Source organism: Pecten maximus, chromosome 6 (assembly GCF_902652985.1).
Source record: "Pecten maximus chromosome 6, xPecMax1.1, whole genome shotgun sequence".
NCBI lineage: Eukaryota > Metazoa > Mollusca > Bivalvia > Pectinida > Pectinidae > Pecten > Pecten maximus.
In genome coordinates, this window is record NC_047020.1 from 33,195,036 (window position 1) to 33,210,142 (window position 15,107).

At 35.4% G+C, this 15,107-nt stretch overlaps 2 protein-coding genes across 2 annotated transcripts; one reads left to right on the forward strand and one right to left on the reverse strand.

Moving 5' to 3' along the window:
* Window positions 1-926: 926 nt before the first annotated feature.
* Window positions 927-7,310, forward strand: LOC117329577 (tyrosyl-DNA phosphodiesterase 2-like). The gene is made up of 6 exons (XM_033887584.1): window positions 927-1,136; window positions 2,516-2,622; window positions 2,862-2,978; window positions 3,503-3,713; window positions 4,351-4,521; window positions 5,552-7,310. Exons 1-6 carry the CDS (start codon window positions 978-980, stop codon window positions 5,867-5,869), a joined length of 1,083 nt encoding a protein of 360 aa, XP_033743475.1. The 5' UTR covers window positions 927-977; the 3' UTR covers window positions 5,870-7,310.
* Window positions 7,311-11,435: 4,125 nt separating this feature from the next.
* On the reverse strand, window positions 11,436-12,701 carry LOC117330149 (zinc finger BED domain-containing protein 5-like). The gene has a single exon (XM_033888369.1). It carries the CDS (start codon window positions 12,699-12,701, stop codon window positions 11,436-11,438), a length of 1,266 nt encoding a protein of 421 aa, XP_033744260.1.
* Between the last annotated feature and the right edge of the window lie 2,406 nt (window positions 12,702-15,107).

Genomic DNA, 15,107 nt, shown 5'->3' on the forward strand with positions numbered 1-15,107 from the left:
AAGTGGCATTGAGGCCCTTAAACACTGCTGGCAAAAGTGTATAGATACTGAAGGGGATTTTGTTGAAAAATAATACAATATGAGGCTCACAACATATCATGTTGCATGTGTGTTGCGATTTTGTAGATTTAGACACAGTGGTGACCATGTTTGTTAATTATTTATAAAAAGCTAGTAATCCATCGTCTATTAAAACACACACATTAGTTTCGATATACATGTATATGACATTTGTATGATTTATCACCTGAATATGTACACGATATAGATTTTTTCAATCTACATCATTACATAATTTACAATGTACAGTGTATTACAGATTATAAGTCATGACTTTCACGGTATATGTTTTGTGCTAATATGTTTCTCGACCTTTAAATTTTGTCCGACCGGGCTTCCACTTTCATTTAGGTTTGGCTACGCGCCTGTCCGGTTTTCCAAAAGATTGTTTTTACACTTTAACTGTAGTTTTACTTGCAACAAAATAGTAGAAAATTTTAATGATGAACATGCATAACGTATGTCAAAACAATTGGATTTCAGAAAGGAGAGTGTGGGGATTGTGTCATTATAAGTAAAAAAAAATCGTGACATTTTGCATTTTTTAAAGTTTAAAGTGGTTTCAAGGTTTTCGCACATCTCGAATAACAAGAACAAAAGTTAACTGTATCCTTCACAGCTGTATTAAAATTGCAAATGTAGTACTGTTATGCAGGATTAACTGGCTATGTTTATTTTCAGTACTAAATCAGTACAGTACATATCTTAAACGTGTGCCTTAAATTAATTGTTTTTCAGAATTGGATATTTTTACTGTAGATCTACACTGCTAACTGTAATGTTATATTCGCAATCTAATTAACCTTTAATTAGATTGGTTATGTTCGAAACTTTATATTTTATTCGTATATTTTTGTCCGTTCCGTGTGGTCTATTATAATCCAAACTCGACTTCCGACAACACGCGGGAAAGCGAAATGAGCGATTCCGAAGCGGAAAATGAAGATCATGAACATGACAGCACGCTTCCGACTCGCGAAGAGTGCGAGTCAAGATGTCAGACGTTTGCGGAGGTCACTGGGACAGACACAGCACTGGCCATGTTCTATCTACAGGAAGTAGAATGGAACATTGATGTATGTAAACACACACTGGATGCACACTAATAAACGGACCGTTGTAGACATAATACCCGGAGAGGTACCACTGTCGTTAGATAAGAACTCTTTCACCTTTCACTTTCAAAATAGGTTTAGTAGAACGTTCGTCGTTAACAAATCATTGACGTAAGCTAACCCGTTACTGTTTGAATAAGACATGTATTGTTTGTAAGATTAGAACATCTTCCTTCCTTGTAAATAGACCCAATTTAAGTTTATCTTTCTTGTGGACTATTGAAATTTATATTAAAATTTTGGGAAACGTTCTGAAAGATAATGTATGGAGTCCTTATAAGATGGATCATATTATTGCTCTGATAGAGAATGTTCAGAAGAGAACTACAAAACTCATATCTGGAATTAAAAACTTAATGTACCCTGAAGGAAGAGAAGAGACATAATATCAGCATATTTAAAATCCTGAAAAAAAAAAATATTTGTGTTGAACGAGTCACACCAGTTATGTTCCAAATGGATACTATTAACAGGATAAGGGGACATTCACTAAAATTATTTGAAAAGCCTTGTAACCTAGTCACAAAGAAAAACTTTATAGCTTCCAAGTTGTAATTGTCTGAAACAACTTACCACAGCATGTTATAGATGCAACAAATATAAAACAACTGATGATTCCAATGGGCAATCATTGGGGAAAATTCTAAAAAGGATTTAGGCTTAGCAAATAATATGTGTGTTTTCACTAACATAACAGATAAAAAATGGTAGGTAGGTAGGGAAATTGTTTTTCTCAAATGGTTTTTACTAAGGTTATATAGACAAGCAATCTTGGCGTTAGTAGTCCTTTCTGGAAAATGGCAGAAAAAAACCAACAAAAAAGCAACTTTGGGGTACACACAAAAATATAGGGCAGGTAGGGTTTAGCTGTAACACAGGTCGTATTATGGTATACCCTGCGCTGTATGTCCCTCCGTTAACTTTTCCTTGTTAGCGCTCTCTAGCCTTTATTTATGAACAGATTTTTATGAAACTTATACAAATATTCTATGGCACAAAAGCTCAAGCAAGTGTGTGTTACGGAATTTCGCAATTATTTTATGCAGAGTTATGCCCCTTTAATTGCAAGAAGTTTTCTATATTTTTTGTTCAATTTCTCTTAAGATTTTGTATACAACTAGAAGCAATTATGTTTAACATATATCACAGGTTTTTGGCTCGTGTTTCAACTATTTGCATAACAGCATCTTATATTTGCTCAGGTAAAGTTCATTTCAGGAATCCAGCATCCAGCACCTAGATCACTAGGCCTGATGCTCCAGTATTATAAAAAAAAATTAAATTTGCTAATGCATTAAGATAGAATACACAAAATGCTTGTATCAAAATTTATGTTCCAGAGTGCCCTTAACAAGTTTTACGAAGCACAAGGTGGGCAAGAAATCATAAACTCCAAGAGAAAAATGGAAAATGATGAAGATGATGTTGGATCTCATAAGAAGTCAAGGTATAGAATGATACTGTTAATTTTAAAGATCAGTCTGAATACCATTACACAGCTAAATATAGTTACATTTACGGGGTGTTATTCTGACGTTTCATAAACATTCTTATATAAGTTTTTTTTCATTAAACATTCAATGCTATGCCAGTAAAAAAAGTTCATAAAATGTCAAAATAATTGGTACTAACATAATTCAAAATTGTATGCATATAATCTGATTTGTATTCAATAATACCTTACAGAGAAGAGGAGTCCGACCCAGAACCACATAGGATTCGACTTCTATCTTGGAATATAGATGGACTTGACGAAGTTGCAATACAAAGACGGACAAAAGCAGTGTGCGAAATCATCAATAAGTGTGTACCTTAAGTCATATTTATTTACTTACTACAAATTATCAGTGTCAATTTCTGCAGGACTCATTACTGAATGTAAACTTGCTGTGTTAAAACCTTTGAACTTTGTGAGTACCCGGTCATAGTGAAATCCAGTGGCTGATATATATGATGTATCAGTATAACAAACTGATTCTGAATACTGCCATCATATTAAATAAATCAACCTTATTGTATTAAATTCATGCATAAGTTATGTTTAATAAAAATAATTATGGATAATTATATTTATTCATAAAAACTAGCCTTTCATGAATCTTCAATAGTATGATATAATGCATATTTCATCAATTATTTTAAATTTATACATCATTGTCAAGATATCTATGGTAATTTGTGCTACATTTAGCAAAGTGTAACACAATCAGCTGTGTGTATCGGACCATGCATATAAATGTACATACATGTATATGTGAAAGCAAGAAAAGAATACCAACACAAGTATTTTCATAACCAGGTATGATATTTTTTTTTTTTTGTAACAGAGAGAACCCCCATGTCGTCTTTCTACAGGAAGTGACAGCTGTGACTCAATCAATTTTGGAGTCGAACTGCTCTGCCTACCAGATTATACCTGGAGGAGATGAGCAATATTATACCTGTATGTTAATGAAGGTGGGACAGGTAGAAGTGATACACCACCAAACGCTGCCCTTCCCCAACACATCGATGATGAGGAACCTCCTACTTGTACAGGTAAGTAATTCACAGCCCTTCCCTTACACATTACTGATGAGGAACCTCCTACTTGTATAGGTAAATGTAATTCTCCGTCCTCATCCAATACAAGTACATATTAAGTAGATCAAGTTCCACATACATTGGCTTATGTAACAATGTTTGTAGATGAGGAGGTGATTGTGAAGTATATTTTAATACATTTTTACCAGTAAAATATCAAAAATTATGTGGGGAAAATTAAACGCTGACCCATATATTTAGCTATAAAAAATAAATATCTAAGAGTATTTACAGTAATGCCAAATATATTTCAGGTGTGGGGCTAATATTTCAGCCCCACTAGTGACATTTATTTTGTATTACTGAAGACACTGTTAGCCCCCCTCCCCCCCTCCCTGTGCCTGGAAGTATAACTTTGATGGATACTTTGCTTTATCTCATTTAGATATGTTTAAAAAAAAAAAAAAAGCTTTAATAAGCTTAAGATTAGGTTGGGCTGATGTTTTGAATATGGTGCACTTTTCACAAAATTCACAAATAAACCAAATACATCTACTGTAGAGTCATTTTGGCTCCCCAATGCCTATAATCACTTGCTGGAGTGGCATGCTACAAGTTCATAAATACAAATGTTTATCTGTTCATATTACAGTGCAAGATTAAGGATGAAAACTTTGTGTTGATGACCTCTCATTTGGAAAGTTGCAAAGACCATTCCAAGGAACGTGTGGCTCAGCTACAAAAGGCTTTTCGTGTGATGCAGAAATCCTCACAGTCGTCCACCGTTATATTTGGAGGGGATCTCAACTTACGTGATAAAGAAGTTAGTATTGTAGATTTCATTTTTAAAGATCAATTCAATTATTTGTTTAGATGAATATGGTAAAGATAAGAATAAATAGGATTGTACGATTTTATTCTTTGCGCTAAATTGGTATTTCAATTTTCGATGTATTTTTGTTAAAGTAATAATAACAAATTATATAATGCAGCATGATGATGGTGTTATGAAGATGATTGGCATCATAATGGTGTTTGATTCGTGTATGATGATGATGATGATGATGATTATTATGCAGAATGATTGTGTATGATGATGATGATGATGATGATGTTTGATTCGTGTATGATGATGATGTTTGATTATGATGATGATTAAGTTCGATTATGTATGATGATGATAATGATGTTTGATTATGTATGATGATGGATCTACATTATAATGCTATTATGAGGATGATGCTATTGATGATGATGATGATGCTGATGATGATGATGATGATGGTTGTTGTATTTGTTGTTCATATTAAAATGATTAAAAAATATAACAAATATGAAAAAAAAAAAAAAAATATACCATGCACTTCTTCATTTCTTCATTTCTGCTATATGGTTTTTGGGTAGGGGTTTACACTGTAACGTTTGTAGTTTAACTCATGATTTTACTTTGGTTAATAAGGCACCTGCGTAGGGGAGAGGAAAGAATATGCTAGCTGCATTTCACTGCATATCATAAATTACTGTGCTCAATCTGCTCATGTGGGTTTCTCTTTGGCCTTGTGTTCTGGAGACTTCGGTGAGCCCAAGAATAAATCCGGATGTATCTCACTGCATTTTGATTTACTTGTAGAAAGTGACAGAAAGTGGGACCCCTGCAGAAACGGGGGGTTTTCTTGAAAGTCTTCTATTTATGGGACTGAAACGAATAAAATAGATCTGCTGATGCCATTGCAACATGTAGGATCTTTATTTTGGCATTACAATTATCTTAAAACTCCTATAAAATACAAATGATGTGCAGGTAACATTTGACACGTTTTAGAACTTATATTGTAAAATGACACTTTTTTCAGGTTGCCAATATTGGAGGCCCACCTCCAGGTGTCCAGGATATCTGGGAGACGACTGGTCAACGGCCAGAAGCAGCTTACACCTGGGACATGTCTCGCAATGACAACAAGATATTTCCTGGAAAGTTCAAGCCCAAGTTAAGATTTGATCGGTTGTACATAAGAGGGGCAGAGCCACCTGTTATTGATCCAGTTTATATGGAACTTGTTGGAATCGAACGTGTTGCTAAGTGTGGAAAGTATCCTAGCGATCACTGGGGACTATTGACTCATTACAACATAATTTCAAAGGTCAAAAATGTTGTTTCCAAGGTCAAATGATCATGGAAGTTATTCAGTTAATTTGTAGTTTTGAATTTATAGACTGATTTTGTAACAGTGGTACAAATGACATTTTAAAGCTTTCATCTGAGCCAGCAATCATAAACGAAGGGAAGTAAGTCTTTATTCAAGAATTTGTTATACTATATTAAGAATTACATCAGTCAATATTCAATAATCAAAGGTCATACTTGATCACTTTTGAAATGAAAATGATTGTGTAAATATCTCATGAAGCCCTCAACAGATTTAGTTAATATTCACATCATAGTATATACATACATGTACACTGTATTATAACATCATGTTCTATGCCTGATTTATATTCGCTGTCACTTAATTGTCTACATTTAACCTTACATTATTGGAGAAGAAATCTTACAAACACATGGGAAAGAGATTCTGACTTCCTGTACGCCTGTTATGACCATACTGTTGATAAGATGTTAAACAATTCAAAACCAAACAGACACTCTAAGGGCAGAGGTGGGGACCTGATGGGGAAATTTAAGTTAATCTTTCAAATCTAAGTAATAGATCAAGGAATGAATGGGAAAGGTCTGCCCCTTACAAGGAAATGGAGATTTTTGACTAAATTTGATCAGATTCCTTGTTGGATGGAAAATGTTTCCTGGGAATGTGTATCTTTAATGTCTTTCTATACAAAGAAACGAAATATAAAGATGTGAAATTTAGGCCAACTGGATCTCTTCTTAAAATATATATTTGTTGAAAGTTATATTTAAAAGGATATACATGTACTTCTAACTAGAAATTAGTGATATATAATATCCATGATTTTAGGTGTATGCCTACATTTGTACATATAAACTAGTGGTACAGTAAGAACATTGATGCCTGCACAGAAAATTTGGGGAAAAAATTGTAAATAATTTTATTATATCGATAGATTTGAAAAGTTATACACATCTCCCCAAATTTTACACTTGTGCTAAGTAGATATGACAGTTGTAATCTGATTAAAGAAGATTATATATGCAAAGACACATATTAAAGTAAAATGTGTGTTCAGCAATTTACAATATAAGGACAGCAAGTCTTTTGGGTAGACATATTGCCTTGTACTTTTGTTGTTGCTTCGCCACATAAAAGAGTTACTGGTATTATGATGGTAACTCATTTCTTCAAATGTTTTATTATTGACAATATTTTATTTGTTTAATTTGTACACACAGACTTGGCACAAATTTCCAACCCATGGTCCATATATACATGTATGTGTTATAGTATCGATACTATAATAAGGACCATGGGTTAGAATTAGTGTCAGGTCCCTGTGGTTATTGCATCATAAGATTGTAGAGGTTACGGTGCCATATTGAACTGTTACAACCAGACCCATTTTAGGACAAGAATGTGATTGTATTGTTGTTAGAAATGATAATTTTTTTGACAAAAAGTAAACCTATCATTGACATACTGTTTTGATATTTATACTTGTAGTCCGGAGACCATCATCAGACGGCTGGGTTGTTCAAATCACCCTTCATCCGTTGTCTGTCATTCATCTGGTCATCAGTCCGGCATTTGTTCAAATGAATGACCTTCAAGGTCATAGGGGTCAGATGTGTTAATATAGTTAAACAACATTTTCTGAATAACCAGGCCCTTAGATGTGATATCGGGTCAGGACAAGTAACATGCTGGGATGAAGGACTACAAAGGTTGTTCAAATCAATGACCTTGATATAGTCGAGGTCACAGTGGTAAAATATGTTACAATCTTTAAACAGTTTCTTCTTAGTAGCCAATAGGCACAGGGCCATGCTGTTGGGCTAGCAGCATGCTGGGAGAAGGGATACCAAATTTGTTCAAATGAATGACTTTGACCTATTTCAAGTTCAGATACAATCTTGCTATGAAATTGCCATTTTTGTTATACATTACAAAATTTTGTTATGTAACATCGAAACGAGACTTCAACGTGACTGGAATCTCAGAAGAGCAGATCCTTGAATTGATTATTGCCAGGGAGTCGGTCAGGGCCAACATGTGCATACCATCAAGCTTTCATTCCATGCTGATAATGTTAACAAAGTAAGAATGAATTCCAATATAAATCAAACAAATGATAATCAAAATTGTGATTTCCCTATATAAACTATAGTAAACTTTACCCCCTCCCCAGGGGCAAACGTGAAACCACAGGGTCATGACATTCACAATTTTCTTCATTTCCATCCGTGAAGAGTATTTGATTCTATCATATCTGAAAGTTGAGAAGATTTTTGAAATTTTAGTCAGTTTGACCATTTTTGGCCCCGCCCCTCGGGCCCCTGGGAGATCGGGACCTTTGGTCATGGCAACTTCCTGCCAAATTTAATGGAATTTCGTTCAGCGGTTTTTGAGAAGAAGTCAAAAATGTAAGTTGTTTACGGACGTTCGACGACGGACAAAAGGTGTTTAGAATAAGTCACTTGATACATCGTCTCAGGTGACGTAAAAATTCACTATAAAGTGAAATAATTTTACACTTTCCAAATGGCCGTCATGTTTCCTGATAACCACAAATATTAAATGTTCTTACAACTGCTGAATCAATAATCTGACAAGAACGCTACATGTTAGATTTATGTTGGTTTTACACATTAAACCACCTTATCTGGAAAGACGTTCACGTGCAAGGAACAGTGCAAGAAGATGTATGCCTGATGATGTTTTTACAATGGAATGAAATGTTTTCGATATACTGGAAACTGACAAGTTAAAAAAATCACACAGAACAACAGTGGTGCATCTTCGTGGTTTGGAGTGTAAAAACCAGTGTCAATAGAGGAAGAACAATGTGAAAGAATGCCTAGAGACCATGTTCTTGTCCAGTCTGTCCAGCTAGCCCGATTTTCCTCTGGCCCTGGTCAGGGGAAACTCGGGCTACCTGTCCAGCTTGTCCGGGCTTTACAACCTGCATCATCCAGAGAGGACAAACGCAGAGTAACTTATAAACGACTCCTGCTTTGATAGCATATGTGATATCTCCAAAAGAACACTGATGATTTCTTTTGATCTTCCAAATTTCTCTTTCATCAGTGCACATTTTAAAGTTAATGTTAGGATGATTTCCTATGAGATGATATGAACAAGAGGCCCAAAGGGCCTTAACGGTCACCTGAAATTTGAAATATTTCAGTTAATTTAATTGACCCTTTTTGGCCCCACCCATCAGTCCTAATGGGGTCAGTCAGGGCCAACATGTGCATATTAAGCTGTCATCCCTTGCTGATTATTTTAAGAAATTTAAAATGAATTCCAATAGACATAAAACAAATGATTATCAAAAATATGAATTCCCTATATAAACTATTGCAAAGTTTACCCTCTTCCAAGGGGCAAATGTGAAACCCCAGGGTCATGAAATTCACAATTTATGTAAAACACCATAAAACCATTCCTTCTATGAAAAGTTTTTGATCCTATCTTATAAAGGTATTTAGAATAAGATTTTGAAATTTCAGTCAATTTGACCCTTTTAGCCCCGCCCATCAGCCCCTGGGGGTCAGTCAGGGCCAACATATGCGTACTATCAAACTGTTATCCAACGCTGATAATGTTAACCAGGTTTGAATAATTCCAATACAAATCCAATAAATACATGTAATAGCCAAAAATGTGATTTCCCTATATAAATTATAGTAAAGTTTACCCCCTCCCATACTTGCCAACTTTTCAGAATTCTCATGGGGGAGAAAGTGCGTGAGCGACATTTTCGACTCAACAATACACGCCGCGTACGACTTTTGAAAAATATCTATAAAGGGAGATAATTTACTATAGGCAAATTTCTTTTCATTTTTATCTCTATAATCTCCTTAATTTGAAAATGATCTGTGCAGCATTTATTGTGTTTCTACAGAGACCTACATAGGAAATTGTTTTGATGCTCCCTTATTAAGATTATTTGAAATTTTCAATTCAAATTTGAAAAAAATATTAATTCAAAGTAAACAATGTACATTAAAGCATCAACTGAATTTCCCTCAGTAGGTTTCTGTTGAAATATGTATAATAAAACACAGACAAGCATTTATAACTTTCAATACATTTTAATAAGTTAACATATATATATATTTCTTCAATAATCTATTAAAACCTGCAGTATTTTCTCTTCTGTAACATAATAATCACTTGCATCCACTAGTAAAACACATATGCTTGTAATCCTTATCATACATACACACCAGCACAAAGCACTAAACTATTAATTATATACTTATATGATCACTTTAGCACAACTGTTAAATACAACACCATACCTCACTCAACACATAAAAATAAAGGGTTCTGGAGAACCATGTCTAAGTTATAAATATCAAAACTCCACATCCTTTCACCTTCACTTGCACACTACATATCATAATCATAAATTGTAAAATATGTTTATCTCAACTTAGAAACAAAACAGCTTTTAAGACATTATTATGCAGAGTAGCCATAGATATAAAAACACCATTAGAAAGTATGTAGAGATAGAAATACTTTTTTTTTTTAAAAACTTCATATATTGCCTGTCATATACAAAAAACCTTCATATATTGCCTGTCATATACATAAAACTTCATATATTGCCTGTTATATAGATAAAACTTCACATATTACCTGTCATATACATGTGACAAACATAATATTATTATTAACACTATTTAGCTTATCACAGACCAAAACTATTGCTATAAACACTATTGCATAGTGGTAAAATCACAAAACTATTGCCATAAACACTATTACACAGTGGTAAAATCACAAAACTATTGCCATAAACACTATTACACAGTGGTAAAATCACAAAACTATTGCCATAAACAGTATTAAACACTACACAGTGGTAAAATCACAAACCTATTGCCATAAACACTGTTACACAGTGATAAAGCCACATTATATTGAACAAGCACTAGTTTAATAAAAAAGGAATCCTAGACCCAAGAAATTACTATAGCAACAATTCAATGAAACATCTTGAGAAAAGTCAAGTTTATATATCTGGACACGTACACCAACTAAAATGTTTAATCTCTGGTCACTGAAGGTGATGAGATGTCTCTTTTGGAAAGTTCATAGTTGTATGAAACAAGCTGATTTGGCAGATTTTAGTACTACAGGGGATGGCTTGTACGTGTAGCAGGTATCATCACAGTTCAGGCGGCAAGTAAGGAGGGCACACAGTGTTGACTGATCCAATAGTGAGCGATGGTCTGTCTGGATTATCCTTAACAGTGAAAATACTCTCTCACAATCAGCATTGCTGTTTGGCAGACTACAGAGGGCAGATGGTAATTTGCTGAGCTGGGGAAATCTGGCACTATGAGAAACAGTTGTTTTAAGGTCTCCTACACCTCCCCAGAATCTGTCGAGACGTGTCTTCCCAACTTCCTATTTTGGCAGGTCCTCATCACTGCAGAGTTGGAATTCCCTGAATTCCTCCTCAAGGGTATCCAGCTGGTCAGGGGAAATAACGCTTTGAAATCGCTGACCCATCTCGGAAACAGCTGATGGATTGATGTTGTCTCTCTTTGTAGGAATCAGGAATTCTAGTCCATTCACAACTGGGTCATGGAAGGGAAACTTCCACCATCTTGTCAACAGCAGCCATGTAAAATCCTCTGATGCTGTGGTGAAACCTTGATACTGCTGATGGTTCAACATCATCCTCGTGCTGACTGAGGTATGCTCTGGTGGAGAGGCCTATGGCTAGAAAAGAATCATCCAGGTGTAAAGCTGGGTCCTTGAAAGGAATATGTGTGATATCCTTTGTCTCCTTAATGACTTTGGCCTGGACAAACTTTCCTAGAAGCTTCCTCAGAAGGAGTCTGATTTCTTGTCCTAGGTAAGGCAAGCGAGTCTCATCAGCCTGAAACATGGTGTTAAACTCCATCAGGAATGGAAGGATGAAGCGTAAAAAGTGGAAGTACATGTGCATCTCAGGGTTGGAGAGGAGGTCTGCACATCTTTTCACTCGTCCAGGCTTATCAACATCCTCATGGGAGACAAAGAAGGACTTCAGAGCTGGCCAGTGATGAAGAAGTCGATCCACTGCTCTAAAGAGGCTCAGCCATCTGGTTGCACAGTGTTTAAGGATCTTGGAAGGATCAACATCCAGAAAGTCCATGAACTCCTTATACTGCTCCTTTCGTTTAGCACTGTGATGGAAGTGGTAATAAACATATATCAGAAGATCCTCAACTGGCAGTGGGAGGCTCTTAACTGCAGCAACAGTACACAGGTTGGCAAGGTGACAAATACATCCCAAGTCAAAAATATCTGGCTGTACCTCACGGATCCGGCTGATCACAGAATTGTTGCGTCCGGTCATGACACTGCAGTTGTCCGACATGAAACTAATACAGTTCTTCCATGGAATCTCGTTCTCAATGAAGATCTCATTTAGGTGTTTAAAGATGTTTTCCCCTGTTCCGATATTACAAATGGGCATGGCCAAGAATCTAGTGTTTGCTTCTGTGGTAAAATATCTCACAAGAACTGCTAAACTCTTCTCTCCATGGGTGTCGTTGCTCTCATCACAACTGAGGGAAAATGGCTTGTTCTTCAGGTGGTCAACAACAACTTTCTGCAGGTCTGGAGCCAGAGACTTCTTCACAATCTGTGTTGTCTTAGTCCGTCCACAATGGAACTTCTGGGCAATCTTGCTGTCCGGGAACATCAGCTTACACAGTTTGGTGAAGTGGTCTGCAGTGTTGAAGGCGATGTTGTGTTCACATATGAAATTTGCAAAAAGGCATTCAGCACGGGTGACGTCATCATCGGTCTGTGTCTTGAAGAAGGACGTTACAGGTGTAGACGTTGACTCTATCTTCATGTTGGCCTGATGGAGGGATGTTGTGGCATGCTTTTTGGCGTCGTTCTTCCCTCCATGACTGATACTAAAGCTTCTGCGACAAACCTGAAAATTAAATGTTTATATTAAGATAATAGTTTGTATAAAGTAATTGAGAAACAAAACAAAAAAACACTTGGTTATTTTATTCTTTTTTTTTTCAAATTATATTGAGTTATTTTATTCTTTTTTTTTTCAAATTATATTTGACTGTTTGAGATGTCTATAATATTTTATTAATTATCTGAAATTGTGATAAAGATCATTAAAAAAAATTACTATTTTATTATTTGTTATTATTGTTTTTTGATAAATATCACTATGAAACATGCTAAGTATCTATTATTTCATATCCTGAAATGACTTTAATCATTTTAAAGATAAAAAAATGCATTTGAATATTTTTTTTCTCAAGCTTAAAAAGTAAAAAAAAAATCAGGATATGTATATAGATCCATTTAATGATTATTAAGGTCGTGACAAAAAGAAGCATCTTAAAATTGTTTTTTTGTCAAAAGTAAAAATTATTGGAATATTAAATGTAAATGTAATAAATAAATAAAAATGCATTAATCAAAGGGCTATAGTGAGCATAACAAACAAGTTAAAATGAAGTTGAAATAAAATGCAAGTAGAATTTATTATTACTCGGCAATATTAGTACATGTATTCGCGATTGGAACTTCAACAAGTCTAGCTTGATCGATCGTGGTCGGTTATCGAGAATATTCGGATATAATTCTACCGATTGTGATCAGTAGTACTCCTACGGCAAAAATCAAAAGGTGGTGGTAAAATTACATATATTGTATGTATTTTTTACGTAATGGACAGAGATTTTGTACGCGTATGACCACGAATATTAACGCAAGGTAGCGAGAACAGATGTAAATAAAGCATGAGATTATAAAAATACAAGGTAACGGTGATATTATACGACGAAAATAATGGTGAAATAGCGTAAATCACAAAACAATCAATACATTATGTACCTGGAGGGCCTCCCCAGGGGCAAAACGCGAAACCCCAGTGTCATTAAATTTTGGTAAACCACCATAAGAACCTTCCATCTATGGAGAGTTTTTGATTCTACCAAATATGAGAGTAGAGAAAAAGATTTTTGAAGTTTCAGTCAATTTGACCCTTTTTAGCCCCGCCCATCAGCCCCTGGGGGTCAGTCAGGGCCAACATTTCCATATCATCAAAATGTTATCCTATGGTGATAATGTTGACCAGGTTAGAATGAGTTCCAATACAAATCCAACAAATAATAGTCAAAAATGTGATTTCTCTATATAAACTATAGTAAAGTTTACCCCCTCCCCAGGGGCAAACGTGAGACCCCAGGGTCATGCAATTCACAATTTTGGTAAAGCACCACAAGACCCTTTCATCTATAAAGAGTGTTTGACTCCACCATATCTGAGAGTAGAGAAGAAGATTTTTGAAGTTTTAGTAAATTTGACCCTTTTTGGCCCCGCCCCTCAGGCCCCTGGGGGATGGGGACCATATAATTCACAATTTTGGTTGACCTTCAGCCATAGTAACTTTCTGCCAAATTTCATTGAATTTTGTTCAGTGGTTTTGGAGAAGAAGTCGAAAATGTAAAAAGTTTACGGACGCACGACGCACGACGGACGACGACGGACAAAAGGCGATTAGAATAGGTCACTTGAGACTTCGTCTCAGGTGACCTAAAAATACGTAAGGACCAAGAACACTACAGTTTGTGATGAATGAGGAGTTTTGGTGTTTGCGCACTTGGGCAAAATGGTCGAGTTTTGATTGAAAGTGTTCAGTGTGCTTTCGGCGTGGGGAGACTGGCTATAAGATATAAGTCTTCTATGGACAATAATTGGATATTCCGCCACGTATCGTCATCAACACTACTGTTTTGATCTTCAGGTTGATACTTGAATCGTTTCTGATAATTTTTAATATTGCCACTTCGCACACACGCCAATATCTTGATCGTCAGTAAAGTTATTACCCATCTGCTTTTAAAACATAAGCAATCAATTCTGCTGGGGAAGTCTTATGTTTCTAGCAGATTTCTTGGTTGTTATGTCTCCCTAACAAACTTTACTACCCACACCAACACACGTCCTATCTCTCATTGTGAGAACGGTACTGTATAAGTTGTTTAAAGTCCCGGATCGGAGAGTCATAAACATAGAAGATATTTACTTGAAGAAGATGTAAAAAGTATCGATGTCGGGTATTGTTGCAATACAAAATGTACTTGTTTAGTCGCTATCGGTCATGTTGTGTATTAAATATATTGTATTTAATGTCATAATTTTAATTAACACTCGATGGTCATTTACCAAATCAAGGACATGGCCTACACTTGTATGTGTGCTACGTACGGGTTGTTGTATACATGTA